The 19,847-nt window shown below is 37.0% G+C and overlaps 1 protein-coding gene across 6 annotated transcripts in view; it reads left to right on the top strand.

Annotated features, from left to right (window-relative positions):
- The window catches only part of PHTF2 (putative homeodomain transcription factor 2), a gene marked incomplete at both ends in the record, with an annotated part of 78,857 nt that overhangs the window by 48,124 nt on the left and 10,886 nt on the right, over positions 1-19,847 (top strand). For 5 of the 6 annotated variants that reach the window (XM_084229588.1, XM_084229589.1, XM_084229586.1 and 2 more), the window contains 3 exons: positions 5,610-5,796; positions 7,233-7,388; positions 12,466-12,684. In XM_084229588.1, coding sequence (XP_084085714.1) covers positions 5,610-5,796; positions 7,233-7,388; positions 12,466-12,684 — 562 coding nt within the window. The remainder of the gene's footprint in view (positions 1-5,609; positions 5,797-7,232; positions 7,389-12,465; positions 12,685-19,847) is intronic. The other variant, XM_084229590.1, reaches the window with a different exon arrangement.

Genomic DNA, 19,847 nt, shown 5'->3' with positions numbered 1-19,847 from the left:
AAGTTTTTTGTTCAATATTATGGAATAAATAATCAGTATAGATTTGTATGTCTATTGTTTTCAAGATACTGTTAATCCACTGCCTATATGTTTGTGACTCATGGTGTTTAGTCTGATTTAAGAAAATATTCTTAACCCAGATTTTGTGAAATGAATGTATTATGTACATTGTGTATAAATATCAGATGGTAGGATTTTTATGGGTAATGTTGAAAAGCACCATTTCTTTCTATACTATAATAAGGGCACACCTTGAAGATAGTGCTGGTTCAGTTCTACATCACTTCAGTAAAGCTAATATTATAGTAACATGAGTCATATGAATTTTTTGGTTTTTCCAGTGCATATTTTATAAAAGTTAGGTTTGCACCATACAGTCTATTAACTGTGCAGAAACATTATGTCTAAAAAAAGTACATACCTAAATTTAAAAATGTTTCATTGCTAAAAAATACTAACCATCATCTGAGCCTGTTTGAAAAATGACATCAGTAGACTTGCTCGATGGAGGGTTGCCACAAATCTTCAATTTATTTTATTTTTTTTAAAGATTTATTTACTTATGCATACAAGAGCTGGGGTGTAGGTCAGAGGTACACGGGGTGAGAGGATTCACCAAAGACAAGAGTGGGGAGCAGAACAGGTGACTGACTGAAATACACTGCTGAGAGGAGCAGCAGGTAAGACAGGAGATGTCTGCTGCGCCATGTGGGTTGCTCCCTGGCTGTGGATTGAACTCTTGCTGCAGTGACTCCTCATAGCTTCATAATGCTGAGACTTAATCCCCTAGCGCCACCAGGAAGACTCTTCAATTTATTTTTAAAAACACAGTATTTGCGAAGCATAATAAAGCAAGGTATTCATAATACCAGCTTCTTTTTACCCTACTTTTTACTTTTGGTGAGAAATGATGATTTAGATATTTGTGATTGTTTTAAAATCAAAATCCTCTTAATTATCTTGCTTCACTTCACTTTAGTATTTTAAAATTAACTTAGATAGCAGCTACTTCCCTTTAAAAAATATATTCAAAGTAGAATTTTACAGCATTTTTCTACATAAATCCCTCACTCCTACCATATTTCCCTAACACTTTTACTCCCTAAAATATGGGTATGGAAAGAATTACTTAAACATCTGAGTCTTGGTTGCCTAGGCTCCTTTTGAGAAATCACAATGATTATATTGATCAGTATGATGAGGTACTTATTTTCAACTGTTAATTGGCAATGTGGTAATCAGTGGTAAAGCTCAAACTCACCTGGAGCAGTCACAAATTTTGACCATCTTTACCTGCATTAATTGGAATTTAGCTCTTCTACCATTTCTTCTTAAGCATTTCATCTATGTCTGAATCCAAAGAAGGCCCTAATTCAGGTACAAATCAGTTTGCACCTTTAAAAATATTTAATTTTATCTTTGAACAGATTTACAGAAAAGTTGGGAGAAAAATCTATATATCTTTCAATTACAGAACCAGTTCAAATTCTGCAAATCTTCTCTATTACTATCCTTGATAATGAAAGAATCTAATCTGGGGTCACATGCAACATCTCATGGTCATGTCTCTTTTGTTTCCTTGATCTGGGACAAACATAGGGTTTTCAAGTTTCATGCTTTTCACATTTTTGAAGACCATAGGAAAATCACTTTGCAGAATGTCCCTTGTTTTGGGTTTGTGCTATTGGTATGTTGGATCTGGCCCTGTTTGACTTCTGAGAAGCAAATATTTGTATCTCTTCCCAATTCTGTGTTCAGTGTTATTAGTTGCTACTTGAAATTGACTGTAGTATGATTATTTACCCCATAGTAGTTGGGAACACTACAAACAAGGGCTTTTTTTTTTTTTTACCCTGGAAAGCTGGCAGTTCAATATTTAACAGCTCACTCCTGGGCTAATGTGAAATTTTTTTTTCATGATTAAACCCAAGTTATTCATTTTTGGCTGGAATATAATAGAAATGGTAAGTTCTCATTGCATTCTATCAGGTGGCAAATAATGAAATTTGTTATAGTGATATTTATGTTAGTCTTGATTAAAGTGGTTTTTCAAATTTTCTATTGTAAAAATGTCTTTCCCTTTATACTCAACAGATGTCTTGTGTGGAGATATGTTAAGACTGTGAAAATAACCCATTACTTATACCATCTTTACTTTGTAGTTTTAGCATCCATTGATGACTTTCATTAGAATTATTATGATGGGTATCAAGAAGTCATTTTTCTAGCTCCATTCTTTTTACATTTATTAGTATTCTACTCTTTTAAGGAAAAAAATTCCCCTTATTTACTCATGTATTTCTGTTTCATTAAATTTGTTATTGTCATTTATTTTGATCATCAGGTTGACCTACATTTGGCCAGTGGAGCCCCTCAGAGCAGTTGTCTTATGGCATGTCCCTATCATTATTTGAATGCTTCCTTATTTTCTGACATAACACAAATATTTCAGGTTCAACTTGTACTTCCTTTGCCTCAACCCTGGGATCAGCCATTTCTTCAAAGAGAATGGTATATAGAAACCAAATCTGAGTGCTAAATGTACTCCTAGCTCTTGGGGTGTTGTTTCTCCTAGGCTTTCTTGGTGGGCAGAGCTAGAAATGTGTGTGTGCGTGCGCATGTGTTTCCCTTTGTATAATTTTTCTATTTCTCTTGAGACATATTAAAAACCTTGAATTTATACTCATAGCTCCAATGCAAATACAATACCACAAAATTAATTTTATCTTTTCTTTATATTTTTCTTCTCTAGTGTACTGAAAAACCTGATTCCTATTACTCTTAATATACTACTTCTATTAATCCTATGTAGTCCGTCTCCAAACTCTGCTGTGTTGTATCTGGCACCTCGTCCTAAAGTGGTCTTTCAGTGAGCCACTCTTACTGCCTGTTGCTGAGCTGCGCCTGCTATCTCACTCCAATGATCTGCCTTTCCACATTTACCTCTTTCTTAATGTTCAAGGAAGAAATAAAAGGAATAACATGTATTTCTATCACTATCTTCCCCAGATAGAAAAGTTTACTAGTTTTCTCTGTACCTTTTATTTTATACTTGTACCCATTCTCCCCTCTACTATAATCCATTTTCCTCTCACTCCCCTGCCCCCAACCACTTTTTAAATGATGTTTGTTCAATGGTTCATGACCTTATCCTTTCCAAGCTTCCTAGGGCCTGATAGAAAGGAAGGGGCCAGAAGGTTAGGTTTCTAAGTCTTGCAACTCTGGGGAGGTGCGTTTTGAATGGCTGGGAAGCACTAGAGCTATAGAGCATATAGGAAATAAGGTCAGTCTGTCCCCTTAGTATCCTTGAAAGGAGAATGTGAGGAAGGAGAGGGGTCTGCTTATATTAGAAACTTTCAGGCCTCCCTGGTGGCAGGAGAGGTTAAGTCTCAGCGCTATGAAGCTGTTGGCAGTCACTGCAGTACGAGTTCGATCCCTGGCCAGCGAACTGACCCACATGGCTCAGCAGACCTCTCCTGTCTTGCCCACTGCTCCCCTCAGCAGTGTATTTCACTCAGTCCACCTGTTCTGCTCCCCACTCTGTCTCTGGTCTACACCCCAGCTCTTGTATGCATAAATAAATAAAATAAATCTTAAAAAAAAAAAAAAGAAAGAAACTCTCTGGACTTTGAATATGATAAGAAGAAATCCTAAAAAGCAATTTTCTGGAGTGGGCAGTTGGAGGTGCTGTAGAGACTATAATTAACCTCATAGTCAGAAGTCTGTATTGTGCTAGTTTTGACTGGCTATGAGCACTTACAGCACTTTATTTCTGTTCCTTGTTTCCAAACTGAGCATTTAGAGTAGGTGAGTTTAAAGGTCCTGTGCAGTTCTAAAAGATTCCATAGAACTCAGTGATTATAGAATTAAAAATAACATTTTTGTGCATTAAAAAAATTTTTACCTACACAAATGCAGTATACAAGTTTCTTGTGGAACTTTCATTATATTTTTACTGACCATTTGTTTTTGATAATCATTCACCTACCGTAGTCTTTGATTAGGGTTCCTCAAACATGTATTATGCAAAACTGTCTTGTTTATTACTTGACTATTATATTTTATTCATTGAGAATAACTTCTTTCTTATAAATTACCTCAGTTGTTGTCTAGGTATTTATTAATTGCATGATTACTAGTGCTTTTCTAGAGTATTTTTTTAAGATTTATTTATTTATGCATATTAGAGCTGGGGTACAGGCCAGAGGTGTGAGGGGTGAGAGGATTCACCAGAGACTGAGTGGGTAACAACAGGCAGATTGACCGAAGTACACTGCTGAGGGGAGCAGCAGGCGAGTCAGGAGAGGTCTGCTGCGCCATGTGGGTTGTTCCCTGGCTAGCTGGAGGATTGAACTCATGCTGCAGAGGCTGTGGGCAGCTTCTTAGGTTGTGTCCTAACCCCTTGCGCAACCAGGGAGGCCCTATTTTATTTTTTAAATTTATTTTTAAAGATTTATTTTTATGTATACAAGAACTGTGGTGTAGTCCAGAGGTGCGGGCAGTGAGAGGAATCACCAAAGAGGAATCACTGGGGAGCAGAATAGGAGGATCTAATGAAATACACTGCTGAGGGCAGCAGCGGGTGAGACAGGAGAGGTCTGCTGTGCCATATGGCTATCTCCCTGGCCAGGGATGGAACTCATGTTACTGTGGCTGATGATAGCTTGATGGTGCTGTCTTTAACCCCTGTGCCACCAGGGAGGCACTCTAGAGTATTTTAATAGGTAAAAGCAGTTCTTTGTTTTTTGTTTGTGCCCTTCATTTCTACTTCTATTATTTAGAACATTAAGTTTTCCCCTTTTGCATATATTTTTACTTTGCAAAAGATTCTATGACTCTTAATAGATATTAAAGTGAATTTGTCAGAGGTCTTCATGTACATATGCTAATGGTAAAGTATTTGGGTAGGGGCCTCCCTGGTGGCTCCGAGGTTAAAGACACAGTGCTATCAACCTATCCCCAGCCACTGCAGCACGTGTTCCGTCCCAGGCCAGCCAGGGAGCTACCCTACCCACATGGCACAGGAAACCTCTCCTGCCTTGCCCCCTGCTCCCCTCAGCAGTGTATTTCAGTAGATCTGCCTGTTCTGCTCCCCACTCTGTCACTGGTGAATCCTCTCAGCACCCCATATCTCTGGCCTACACCCCAGTTCTTGTGTGCATAAATAAATAATTTTTTTTAAAAAAAAGTATTTGGGTAAACTAGAGTATTAACGTTAAACCACTAATTACAATTACCTGATAATTACAGAGATGTTTTTAAATAAAAATTTGAAAATACATCAGTAACCCTAACAAAACAAACAAAATTTTGATGCTAGATTTTGTTCAAAGACCAGGTGATTTTGACTAGGAATAATTTGATAGGATAGGGTATGTCTCTTAGCATTGCTATTCGTAATATCTCAAGGCCTATAAACTGTAACACTGATTTGTGTATTTATTTTATATGCTAGATACTATGTAACTCATTTGTTATGAAAATAAAGGTGACCTTAAATTCTGAGAAGTAACTACCAGACTTAACTATTAAAAGTGTAATTTCTATTGTAACCCATCCAAAATAAGGAAAACCCATATAACAAGTTTCCACAATACTTTTCTTTTTAGAGCAAAGAAAGCAAAGAATTCAATTGATAAGTCAACTGAAACTGACAATGGTTATGTATCCCTTGATGGGAAAAAAACTGTTAAAAGCAGTGTAGATGGAGTACAAAGCCATGAGCCTTCATGTGAAACTGTTCGACCAGAAGAATCAACATGGAACATAGGGACACTGAGAAACATTTCCAGCAAAGTAAGTGTGATTTTAAAAATAGTTTGCTTGTATGATTTTACTACATTAGCTAGCGGGAAGTGATTTAGATATAGTAGTTGCCCTTGAATTATGTATTTCTCCATAATTTTGTGAACCTTTACAAATTTCACTTATGAAGCTGAAAGTCAAATAAAATAAATTTAATTGCCAGTATAACTGGGCACCTTATGAACTGATTGAATGTTCTGATTTTTCTAAAATGTTAAAGCACTTCATAAAACTTACAATTGATGTTTATTAAACCTTTCCATTTCTTTCCCCATTTCCACATTTATATAAGAATTTAAGTGGAACATCTAAATTATTCTACAAACTGAACTAGGAAATTGGTTTTCTAGTCATGTTCTCTAAGAAAATACTACTTTATTTTTCTTACCTTCATTGCCTTTGATGTCAGCACATTTGTTTTTAATCTGAAAATAATTCTTACTATGTCATATTTGTTAAGGATAACAATAGTTTGCTTTCTTTTCCAAAATAATAAGAAACCCTTGGTTTAATATTACAAAGCCTAAAGTGTTATCTTCTATCTCTTTGTTTTGCTGAAAGTTGTTACAGCAAAAAAAAAAAAAATGTCAAATTAGACATTACAAATCTCTGTTACATCCAGGAATGTAACCATGAACATTTATGTTGAGGAAAAGAAAGAAAAGTATTCTTTAATTTTAAGTGAATTTTAAATGTTCATGGTTACTGTTACTGCCTAACAGTACATGGATTTTACAGTTCCGGTATGTATATCTATTTAACAGCACAGAGCTGCAATAAATTATAGTCCCTTACTCTGATTTAAGGTTTTTCCAGCATTTAGCTCTCTTATAATGTGAGTCTCTTATCACTGTTTTTCACTCAGCAAGTAAGTTTTCTACTAAAGTTACGTGAGTGGAACATTAAAGTATCAGTAACACTGTGCCCTGGAATCTCTCAGTTTCATAATTCGGAAATCAGGATATCTCATTCAAGTTGGTATATACATAATGTGTATCTGCTGTGTGCACACATTCAGCTACCATTCACCTCCTCTTGCTTCACAAATCACCATTAAACCAGTTACAATTGGTGGTATTTTTGGTTTGTAAAATTTGTATAATTAGTTATCTCAGGTCTCTCAACTGTTCTATTCTGCTTTTATTGTATTTTTTTTAATTTTATAAGATATTTCAAATACTTTTGTGAAAAGAAAAGGTATAGGACAATATTTGACCAATGGCTGTTGAATTACTTTCAAAATTAAAATAACAGTATGACCACTGATTTAAGATTTGTTTTTTAGAAAATAGGTACCTCAGTTACTTTGAGGTGTTTGAATGTGTGTATGTGTGCCTATGCGTAAGTGTAATTTAAAACCTTGTAGGCTAAAAACTGCAAGGTTAGTTAGAAATTACCAGTAATCCTCTTGTGTACTCCCAATGTAGGATACCCAAAGGACAATAACAAATGTCTCTGATGAAGTCTCCAGTGAAGAAGGTCCTGAAACAGGATACCCGTTACGCCGTCATGTGGACAGGACTTCTGAGAGCATTCTTCGGAATAGAAAGTCACATCATTATAAGAAACATTATCCTAGTGAGGTATACACTTTGACTTTACATATATGTATAGATATATCTATTTTATATCTTTCTCAATAATTGAGTAGTATTGTTATTGAAATAACCAATATTTCCCACCCGTATCAGTATCTTTTACATGATCTGGATTAAAGAGTAGCAGTTTCAGATTTTTGTTTATGTGCTTGATAAATAGCCAAACATTCATACTCATTTTATATATTATCTCTGAAGATTCATACATACATTCATTTTTTGTTTACTTTTTTTTTTTTTTTTTTTTTTTTACTTTTAAAGACCATCCTGGAGAGAAATCTGTGAACTATATTAATCTTTTCCACAATTTGAAAGATTTTATAATTTTTTGATTTTAGGGAAGTTGTTATTCTAAATTACTTACTTCATGTTGCTGTCACCAGCTGTTAAGATGCCCATACTATATAACTCACTTTTGATTATATTTTTTACTTTATTTTTGTTTTTCTCTAAGCCCGTTGGTAACTATTACATTTCTTGAAACTGTTTAAGTGGAAAAGGAATTTCATTCATTTGTTTTTTCACTTTTCATTCTAAGGACAGAACATTTTATCATCTCATATCAGACAAATGAATTTCTTCTTATGTCAGTTATTGATAAACACTATCATATGCTTTTTGTTGAATCATGTTAGAATGTTTTTTATTGATGATTTAGGGTTAAACTTTTGAAAATCAAGTTTTCTGTGCTGGCATTAGCTTAGAAGAGTTGCTTGTTCTTTGTACACCCCTCCCTATGGTTGTATTTCTGGTTAATCTTTGCATTGTGTCTCTGCTGCTTCTCAGTGACTGCCTTTAGGTACACACTAATGCTAGTGTGTCTAATTGCCTTTTTACCCATATCATCTGATGTACCATGCCCTGTTCTTAAACTAGTCATCCTTGTAAAATTCAGTCTTCATGGTATATACTATTAAAAGTTAGTTTGGTCATGGAATGGGATTCAGGACCTCTTACAAAAAGAAATCTTAATTTCCCTATAGAATAAATTATTTGGCTTCAGAAGTATACTTTTCTTACCCTGTGATCTCTTTTTTTGGTGTGTAGGTAGATTTTTGAACTATTGAGATTCTTAAAAGGCAGACGATTATTCTAATCTTAACTATTAATTATGAAATAATTATGTTGCTTAAAATTTTAGATTTCAAGCTAAGTACTACTCATAATTAGCTAATTAATAGGCTTTGGTGGTTTTAAATATTTTTTAGTGATGTGAAAGATTACATAAAAATAAAATCTGGTCTTCAGATTCTTCCTCTATAAAGTGAGGAACTTTGGGCCATAAGATATTTGGGATTTCAAATATTTCAGTTCCAAAAGTTTTTGGCTCTCAAGTCAAATCATATTCAAAGGGTATTTTTAAAAAAGGCAAAATAAAACCTCTGAATAGGTAAAACTGATACATTATTTGTAATGTTTTTATCTTGATACTATATATTGCTATACTCACTTCAAATTACTGCTAACAATTTTTCTTTAAAAAGTTTCATTTGGGGCCTCCCCAGTGGCGCAGCGGTTGAGCGCTGGGTTGCGAAGCTGCCTGAAGCCTCCGCGGCACCGGTTCGATCCCCGGCTGCTCCCTGGCCACCGGAGGAGGGTCCCACATGGCGCGCAGACCTCTCCTGCCGCCCGCTGCTCCCCCCAGCAGTGTGCTTCGGTCTTTCTGCCTGCTCTGCTCCCCGCTGTGGCTCTGGTGAATTCTCTCACCCTCCTGTGCTTCTGACTGTATCCAGTGCTTGTATAAATAAATAACATAAATCTTAAAAAAAAAAAAAGTTTCATTTGATGAAGCTAATATGGGACTGGTGGGCCTTACTGTAAGATTAGAGGTAAGGCACACCCTGCCATTTGTTTATAAACTTTGCAAATGTCTAAATGTACTTTTTGGGAACATCTAGTTTTTCAGCAAGAATCATCCAATCTTCTGGTAGCATGGGAATGGTAGATACATTATGACAAGCTGCCAGGGTGATAGCACCATGGGATTTGGGGATGACATGTGATCTTGTTGTTAAGTGTGTAGACTTTTATTGAATCCCTCTCCCACCCCAAAACTACTGACTCCTAGTTTCATGACTTTTTCTACTATTTGGTACATTTGGTTGATTTGTTCTAGTTCCTGCTGGGAAGGTAGTGCTTGTAATTAATTATTTGTGATTTAGGGGTTGTCCTGGAGAATTATAGCTTCCTTTAAGAATTTGTCTTGTTTTCTGCTCTATCCTGCTTTAACTCTAAGTATCTTTCATTGCTATGCCCTATTGTAGATTAGCTTTTCATTTAATGAAGGTAGCCTTTTGTTGGGTAACATAACGAAGAAACTGTGGGCTTGTACTCACACTAAATGTGTTTGGGAAAGTTATTTAAGTTCTCTAAATCTGTTTCTGCATCTATACAATGTGGAGAGAAAACCAGCCCCATCAGAATGTTAGTATTAAATGAGGTTATGTGTAATTGCATGGCACAAAGCATTTACATTAGAAATGCTTATTCCTCTTCAAATAGATAATCTTTCTCTTCTTGACTGTGTTCAGTTTTAGCAAGTATCAAAAGATTTGAAACAAGCGATGAAATCAAATTAAATGAACTATTAACATGAGCTAATGGGAAATTCCAAAATTTCCTATTTTTTAGGCTTTGTTTTGCATTTTGTAGTGAAATTTAAAGTGGCCATTAATCACTAAATATTGTAGGTAAAATTCTTTTGGAAATGTAAGACATTATTGGCAATGATTTTATAGATTTTGCATTTGTAAAAATGACTCACTTATATATCAGGATTTAGCAAAATACACTTACATTTCCTTATCTCCAAAACCACCCATTAGTTTCAGTGAAGCAGTCATCAGCCCTTTAATTCTGTTCCATATTTCTCTACTTGATTAACAATTTTACCTCAAGAATTAATAATAGATAATAAACTAGCTTTATCAAAATGTTCAAATTTTCAGCTACTGAATATTAATACTTTCTGTGCCTTGCTAGCTTATGAAAACTGTTATGAGGAAAATGGCATATGCTTTAAGTATTCTGTTTGATATTAGTGAATCTAAAGTATTTTAGTATGCTTTTTATAAAGCAAAGCAGACTGATTTTATCCTTTTCTTTCTATAGTTCATGTTCTCTAATTTTCATTCATTTTTCTGCTCAGCTCTTTGAATAAATTTTTACTTTTCCTCCCATAAACATGCTAAATGTGTGTTCATGGTGCCTGATTCTACTGTCAATAAATTATCATTCTTACATCTTTTTCAAGATATTTTGTTAATCTATGGTAAGGATGGCAAAAAAAGTAATACTTGTTTTTTGTCTTGTGGGCTTACAGTATATTTGAGCATTAGGATTTATTTGAGAATATGAAATACTGATTCAGAACATTTAATTAATAGAGTATTACAGATGTTGAATAGCAATGCAAAATTTATTATCAGATAGAAATGATAGTAACTCACTTCAGGGACACAGTGATCATACTAAGCAGAAGGCTTTAACATTTGTTGAGCCTCTGCTTTGTAAGTAGGTTTGTATAAAAGCTGTAGGTGCTCATTTAATAATTTTCAGTATCTCTCTAAATAACTGATTTTATTTTCTCTTTGGTAATGAGTAAACTAAGGCTCAGGAATTCACCAAATAGAGGTAGAGGTGATATTTTCCTGACGCTTTGTTGAGTAGACATTAAAGGAGAATAGGATTACTATAAGATACAGGCATAATGATAGGCTAGAGTGGCAAAGAACAAGATGTGTTTAGGGACTTAAGAGATCCAGTGTCACTGGAGGAAAAGGTAGGGTATGAAGAAGTGAAGATCAATATCAAAAATAGAACATTTGAAGACAAGCTTGCTGGATGAAGGAATTTGGACCTTATCCAGGAGAACAGTGGAAGCCACACAAAGATTTGGCAATAAAAGTGAAAGAACAGTTGTACTTTAGAAAGATTAATTGGGCAGATGGGGCAGGCATTTCAGGTAGGGGTCAATTAGGGGGTCTCATAACAATCAAGGTGTGAATGATATGTCTGCACTGTGGTGATAGCATGGGAAAATACAAAACATTTTAAAGGTAGACTTGACAAACCTTAATGACAGAGGATAGTTAAAATTAACCCCCAAAATTTGAGTATACTTGACTATAAAGATGACTATAACCATTCTTTATTCAGCAAAAGTTCTTTTGAATTAATTTAAGTAAAAATTTACTCCAAAGTACTTTGTTCATCCAAAAACTCCTAGGATAAAAAGTAAATTTATTAGAAATTATTCAGTTTGTACCTTTTAGTTTGTCACTTTTATACCAGAGATTGTCTCAAAAATATATTAACAATTATCTTCTTGGTTTAGGTTATTAGTTTTATGTCAATTTATTGAACTTTGTTTTTTAAAGATTTATTTATATATACAAGAACTGGGGTATAGGCCAGAGGTGTGGGGGTGAGAGGATTCACCAGAGACAGAGTGGGGAGCAGAAGAGGTGGGTCTACTGAAATACACTGCTGAGGGGAGCAGTGGGTGAGGCAGGAGAGGTCTCCTGGGCCATGTGGGTTGGCGCCCTAGCCGGGGATCGAACTGGTGCTGCAGTGGCTGCCAATAGCTTCATAGAGCTGATACTTAACCCCCTGCACCACCAGGGAGACCACTTGAACTTCTTTTTGAAAGGCAAATCTGTTGTTGCTTAAAAAAAAAAAAAGAAACCTAGAGTAAGAAATTTAACTCCATTGAACACCTCGATTAAAATGGGTTAATTTTCACTGACTACCCAGTGTGTGTGAATTTAGGCTAGTCTGTGCCTACTTGAATTCTGAACTTTCTATAAAGTTGAGGGGAAAAGCTATGCTTGCAAAGTAGTGCTTGCACTGAGGTGTGAAATCGTATCAATTTTGATATGAGAAAGTTTTGTCACTCCTTAAATATGGTATGTATTTTTAATGGTTTGTTATCTATTGTACTGTCCTTTGACAGTGTATTTGTTGTTTTAGCAAAATGTGGCAATATATGGTTCTGATAGAATCTTTTGAGTTGCAAAGGGTACATAAATTGTTTTAATGTCAAAGAATATCTTGATTTCAGGATGCCCCTAAATCTGGTACTAGTTGCAGCTCTCGCTGTTCAAGTTCCAGACAGGATTCTGAGAGCACAAGGCCAGAATCTGAAACAGAAGATGTATTATGGGAAGACTTGTTACATTGTGCAGAATGCCGTTCATCTTGTACCAGTGAGACAGATGTGGAAAATCCTCAGATTAATCCATGTGTGAAAAAAGAATATAGAGACGACCCTTTTCATCAGGTTGGTTTACAATATTGGATTATGTGGGGTATCAGTCCAACTCCTTTATGTATGTACAAATTTTACAGAAGTGAAGAAAAAGCTTACATCCAATTAAAGTAGTATTACTGTAAAAAAATTTTTTTTCTTTTTATGTGAGCTGTGACCTGGCTTCACTGAAACACAGAATCTCAGTATCTGTGGTATGGTTGTGTCTCTTACCTTGCAAACTGAGTTCCTGAAAAGTTGTTGGTGAATGGCATTTTGTGAATCAGATTGTGTTTTTAGATGCATTAGTCTGTTCTCAACTTACTTTATGCTCAAATTCATATACACTTGTGACCGTAACTGTCTACATTTCATAAATATCAGAGTTGTATTTCCAACTGCCTATAGTAATACTGTCCAACAGACTCACATAAGTAATGTAGTCTCATTCGAAAATTTTAAACAATGTAATTTTAACGTATATATTCAAAGTATTACCACTTAACATGTAACATTAAAAATAATCTTTTTTTTTAAAATAGAATTTTCAAATTTCAATGTGAACACACAGCACACATTTCATTTGAACTAGCCACATTTTCAGTGCTCAATAACCACATGAGCTATTGAGCAATGAAACATTGGGTAGTGCAAGCTTATAGGATATCTTCATTTGTCCCATCAGTACCTCAAAGTTAACCAAATTCCTCTTCATCTCGTATAGATCTGTTTTTCTTAAGGCACTAAAAATCTTGGTGAATGACATCTACTCATCAGCCCAGAAAGCTGGTGGTCATTTAAAATCTTTACTCTTTCTCATCTTTCTTACTTCTCTTACCCAAATTGTCATCAAAGCCTAATAATCAACAAGTGAACTATTAGAAAACTAGAGATAGAAGAGACCCTCCTTAGCTTATGAAGGAGCTATCAAAGAACCTTTTGAAAACTGGTCATTTTTAATGTTTAAATTTTATGAACAATGAGATGTGCTGTGTGTTCCTTTATAGACAGGAATGAGACCCATGCATATCCATTATTACTGCTTTTCCTAACAGAATCCTCTCAGCCTATTTATTTGTTTTCAGTTAGACTCAGACTGATTTCAAATCCACATTAAAGAGCAAAATGTCAAAGGTAGCAGAAACAGTTTTGAAGACAAGCTTGCTAGATAAAGGAATATAAACCTTGAAGAACAAAGGGGACTTTACATGATATAAAAATTTATATTAAAGGCATAGTAATTAAGATAGTATGATGTAGGTGCATGCTAATAGACTAACTGTTTGTGTCTCCTCTCCCCATATTCCTATGCTGAAATTTAATCCCCAACTGTGATAGTATTTAGAGATGGGGTTTTTGGGAGGTGATTGGGTCATGAGGACGGAGCCCTCATGAACAGGATTCATGCCCTCATAAAAGAGGCCCTCTTATAAAAGAAGCTCTCTTGCTTCTTCCAACATGTGAAGTTAACAGCAAAATGATGGCAATCTGTGAACCAGGAAGCAGGCCCTCCTCGCCAGATTCCAAAACTGCCAGTACCTTGAACTTCTCAGCCTCCTATGAGAAAGAAATTTCAGTTATTTATAATCCACCCAGATCATAGTATTTTGTTATAGCAGTCTGAACATATATAAATAGATGGACCAGTGGGGCAGAATAGAAAGATCTTAGGATTCTGGAAGGGAAGCATAATTAAGAAGCTTAGCTTTCAATAGGGAGAATAGCACACCACCTGCTGAGAAAGGAGGAGAAAGTGCATGAAGCAAGTAAGACTAAGAAAGAATATACTGCCTGGTGATCTCTGGTCTGTGAAGTGCAGTAGTCCAAGGGCTGTATTAACAAAAAGGGAGATGATGGGTGGTGGTGTGCATGTATTTAAGACAATAGCCACATTAAATGAGTCATACTGCCACATTGTTGAGGCTCCGAAACCATGAATTTGTAGTTCCCATTCCACACAGGTGTGTCACATTCTCTGGAATATAGTTGTAACGATCATAATGATACTAAACATTTAATAAGTATTTACTATATACCCGGCACTGTGCAAAAGTAACCTAGATGCAGAACCTCATGCAATCCTCGCAATCTATGACAGTGTTTTTTTTAAAGATGAGAAAATTGAGGCTCATGGTTAATTAATGCACATATAGTCATAGTGTGAGTGAGTCAATAATTAGTTACTATTCCAAGGACAGAAGAGAAGATAGGTTGATTGAAGTATCATGATCTGGTGAACTAGACATATTAGATTGAGAAAGAAATGAATAAGAAGGGATCGATAGATTGAAGGATAGGCATGTTCAAGATGGAAAAAAAGTGATTTAGAATTGGTTTGAGGAAAATAGTATTGTAAGATACAAGGTTGTAGTTTAACACTAACTTCAGAAATAGCAATTCTGTGTGGTGTCAAGATCCAGGGTATGGCCCTAGTAGTTGTTGAAGTTCCTTAGAATTTGAGAAACGAAAAAAATAATACATGTGAACAGGGTGTTGAATGAATGTCATAATCATAACTGGACTGAGGTTTAGGAAAATGCCTGTTGGCTAGTTTCCCAGTGACGTAAGCAGCATAGAAGCAGGGACCATGGATTCCTTTAGCTCTTTGTTATAGCACATAGTGACTTGTACATAGCAGGTGTGTAATACTAGTTGAATGATTGCATGAAACAAAAAAATTTTCAAAGCATGCTAATTAGGCCTCTCAATGATGATTTTAGAAGTTGTTTCATACTTTGTTATGCAGAATAAACTGGCCTTAAATCTGTCACATCACTTGTTTCCCTTTATTGTAAAATAGTCTAATTCTTTTCTGTATATTTAATTATAGCATCCTAAACTGATTTTGCTTATGGATTATTCTTATTCTCAATGCATGTAAAAAATGAACTTGTGTTTTCGGTTATGCTAGTAATCCTATAATGGAAATTAGCTCCCTTTAGTGTAAAACTACCAGTTTTTTTTTTTTTTCTTGTTTGACTAAGGTCTGGGTTAGAGTTGGAGGACTTTTTCCTGCCCACAGTAAAGATTGGAAAAAATTCCTCCTCATGTTGACACACTGAGCTTTTGAATCAATGTGTTGTACTCATGATGTTACCAAATTTATAGTTTTGTTTGCTTAATTTTGTTGTAAATAGTAACATTTGTACGGGAGAAATTTTTCCTCCTGTCATGGCTGTGTATATAAAAATATATAAAGCCATATTCAAGTGAACTTCATTTTTCCCTAAAGTCAGATTTGAATGACTACAGTTCCCACAGTGGAAAATTCTAGTAAAATGATTGTCCTGGTGAATTTATTTGAAATAAAATACACTACCACTTAAGTGTTAAAAGTTTTCAGGTGACTTTGAGTGAACAAGTTGCAAAGCAGTTAAGATTTTGACTGAGGATAAATAATGATCACTGAGAGTTCCAAATTTCAATGTGAACACCATCCTAAGAAGAACCTATGTGATAAAATTACAAAATGGAATTATTTGCTTTGATGTTTACCTCACAAAAAAGTGTGTGATGTAATGATGCTCTCCATATACTGTAGCAGTATATGTTTCAACAAGACCAACACATGCATAAAGAAGTCTTAAAAGCCATGCTAAATTCAACAGTTTCTAGTTATCTTTTCTCTTTGCCTTTTGATTTTCTACAAATAGGAAACTATATCAAATTTTAGTTAGAGGAACTCAGAAGATAACTGGGCAAAATTTGTACAAAAGGAAGGGCACTGACGCAACGCGGGAAGCGCCCGCCACAGATACTGTGTGTTGCTGATGGTCCAGAGCTTGCTTCACAGAGGTCCCGCCGTATTGGAAAGCACCTCCTGAAAGCTCGCTGCCCTGTACACCTGCCCCAGCCTGCGGAAAATGGAACTAATGCAATAAATTATCCTGTGAAAGACCATGATGGTGTGCAATATGTGATCAGGCAGGGTCTGCTGTGGCTCCCGAGGGCCAGGACTGGGTTTGCCTCTCTTCACGAGCTGAGGACAAATGCAAAGGCCCGGTACTAATGAGACTCCATGATGCATATGTAAAGTCTCAGTTTCAACCTTGTGAGAAAACGGAGGGCCTCGAACACGTCTGCATGACTTTCCAGCACAGTCGTCTCGCCCTGTCATACCCAAGTGTCGCTCTTTAGTATTAGGACAAAGATTGGGCTTAGCTGCCTGGAAATACTTCTCTCCGAGCCTGCAGTTTAGGAGTAGTACAGTGACTGTCCCTGTCATCCAGAAGCACGGTGTGGCGTCTTTGGGTCACTGGGTGAAAAGGGAATTCGTGACGTGGACCTCGGGGACTCTCGGCGGTGACCACTTTCTCTGCTTCTTGTCGTTGCCTGGAGTCTAGACTGATCTGCCGGCGTAGCTTCTCCTTAAGAGGCTGGAGTTCATTTAAATGAGGGCGCCTCTGTGGTGGCAAAGTGAACCGCGCCCTTGCTCTTTCCTGGATCACTCTGCTGTGTTGCTAGCACCGAATTGTTCGGGTACCACATCGGGAATAAAATAAATCTGTCAGAGGTTTGTAAAGATTTTATTACTCCAAAGACATACCACATAAAACAGCATCTCAGAATGAAAAACAAAATGCGTCATGGTGCCGAGGAAAACCCTGGCCTAGGATTTCCAGGACCTGTCACGGGCACTTCAGTAAGAGAAAATATGCTGTACGGTGTGCATACGGGAGTGTGCAAGGATGGGGCAACTTGTCCTGATGTGCAAGGAAATGCAAATACTGTGCACAGTGCAGACCAGAACTTCCTCATCGTCTCACTCCTGTGCCTCTCTCCACCCAGGAAACTTTGAAAACGAAATCATATCTGGGAAAAAAAAAAAGACACGTAGAGTGTGTGTGTGTATGTGTATTTATAGGCCTTTGAAAGTGGGCCCTCTAGCATCTTTAACTTAATTCTTTAGCCTCCTGTGATTGTTTCTTACGCTAATGAAATCAATGTGTAATAGGAGTCAACTAGGCCTCAACAAAACTTGCAAACAGAGTGAATAAGTCTCTCCAGAGATTTATCCATGTCCTTATCTTGCCGCTGCCACAGTGCTTTAAATTTCTATTCGAAAAGATTACAGTCACAGTATGTCACACATATATTTTGTAAAATCACCAACTTTACATCTCTTCAGCAGTCAATGAATACTTGGGTATGTTATGTGATAATCATTGATACTAAATCTGTTTCAAATTACCAACCAGTACCCCAGGCCGCACGCTCGGGATGACGTGTCAGGAGCATGCACGTATGACCATGGAAGAGTTCATCGTGAAAAACTGAAGGAAAAGTCTGTGGGAAAGCAGATTTTTTTTTCCTGGTTAGGAGGGAGAAAGGATGATCGTTTTCCAAGTTTAGCTCGTCAGTGACGACGCAAACTAAGGTTGTCGCAAGGAAATATTTTTCCGTGTTTTTCCTTTCCACCATCCCTTTTATGTCCCCCACTTCCCACCTGGTCCCTCCCGCTTCAGCCCCAAAACCCTCCCTTCATTTACTTCCACTTATTTAGAAAGTACTTGGTGGATGTCTCACCTGTTTACTTTCCTGCTATTACTGGTTGTCCGCACTGGCTTTTTTCTTTTGGGCTGTTAACACTGGAAGATTTCTAAGCCACAGGTGGACCAAGTGAATCAAATGAACTTCCACTGCAGCCTCTGTAGCTTCAGTTTTGAGTAGACGGAGGAGGGACGCCCCTGTGGCGCAGCGTTTGAGCGCTGGGCTGTTAAGCTGCCCGCGCTTCTGCAGCGCCGGTTCGATCCCCAGGCTCCAGAACAACATGGGGATGGGGGGGGGGGCGCTGTGAAGCCGCCCACAGCCTCTGCAGCGCCGGTTCGATCCCCAGGCTCCAGCCCAACATGGCCGGGGGGAATAAATGAGGGGGGAGATTGACATACGGGAAGGAAGTAACAGAAGAGAGAGGATGGCGAGGGCCCAGAGAAGTGAGGAGAAAGTCTGAGGCAGAGGAGTGGCCAGGTAGGAAGAGAGAAGAGAATGGACGGAGGAGGGAGAGATGGAGAGGGACGGAAGAGCGCAGAGCGGGTCAAGGAGACTCAGATGCTGGAGCCCCTGCGGGGAGAGGAGGCGGAGACGAGAGAAGTGAGGGAGACAAGGGAGGACCTGGTGTAACAGGGGGGTCCCTAGGAAAGGGGGAGGTTCCCTGCCCCCACCCAAGGGAGGGTGGAGCTGAGCAGGGAGAGGAGAAGCTACAGAGGACACAGGAAGGAAGGAAGAAGCAGGATGGAGCCAGGAGACCTGGAGGAGGCGCATGGAGCCTAGAGACACGTGGAGAAACTGCGCTTGTCTTTTGGTGGTGGTTCCTTCCAGGCTTGTCTGGTTGTTTGTGACCCTTTTCTGTGGGTCCCCACTGGAAGATGCTTTAGACTTGTGGCAGGCTCTGGGGCCTTGTTCTGGGCCGGTCCCATATGGATGGAGTTTTACCCACGAGGGGACGGGTAACTTTGGATGCTTCATTTAGAAACTAGACTCTGCCTTTCCTGTATTGTTTCCTAGTTGTATTAAAGTTCCTTCCCATTAAAAAAAAAAAGGAAGGGCAGTGAAGAACTTGATGGTTTTTTTTTTTTAATTTCTGTCTCTAAGTGATTCTCTCAGTACAATATGCCTTGCTTTATATTACTAGAAAAACCTTTAGTTCACTGTAAGAGACTGAGAATTAAATAGTCTATAAAATCAGTGGTTGAAATCTGTTACCTTTCAGACTTATCACTCTTTCCGTTCACTTTTTTGTACTTGTTTTAGCTTTTTAGTACCCATTATGCTTACTAAATTTCCAGGGAAAGTTTGATACATATTTTGGTTTAAATTACTTATATCCCAAACTAGAGGGATTCTGTTAGAGGATAAATTATGAAACTGCACTTGAGGAATAATTACTAATAACTAGTATTTCATAACTCTTAAGACATTTCAGTAGTGAATATATACTATGAAGATTAATGTATGTTAAAATACTGTATCTTTGGAAAATGTAAAAATTTTAAGTGGAATTTATTCCTAGCAAACAACTAAACAAAAAAAAAGATTTGCCAATAGCATGACTATTGGCTTTCTGGTTGCCTGTAATTATTCATCAGTGTTTAATCTTCTATAACAAACAGGGCACATACAGCTTTACATAAAGAAAATTAATAGAGATCAGAATAATAATTTCTCATAACTGTTTTCTTACGTATTTTGAATTGTTC

The sequence above is a fragment of the Talpa europaea genome, assembly GCF_964194135.1.
Source record: "Talpa europaea genome assembly, chromosome: 3".
Lineage (NCBI taxonomy): Eukaryota > Metazoa > Chordata > Mammalia > Eulipotyphla > Talpidae > Talpa > Talpa europaea.
Note: the sequence above shows the minus strand (reverse complement) of the source record. Positions and strands in the feature narration are given on the sequence as shown.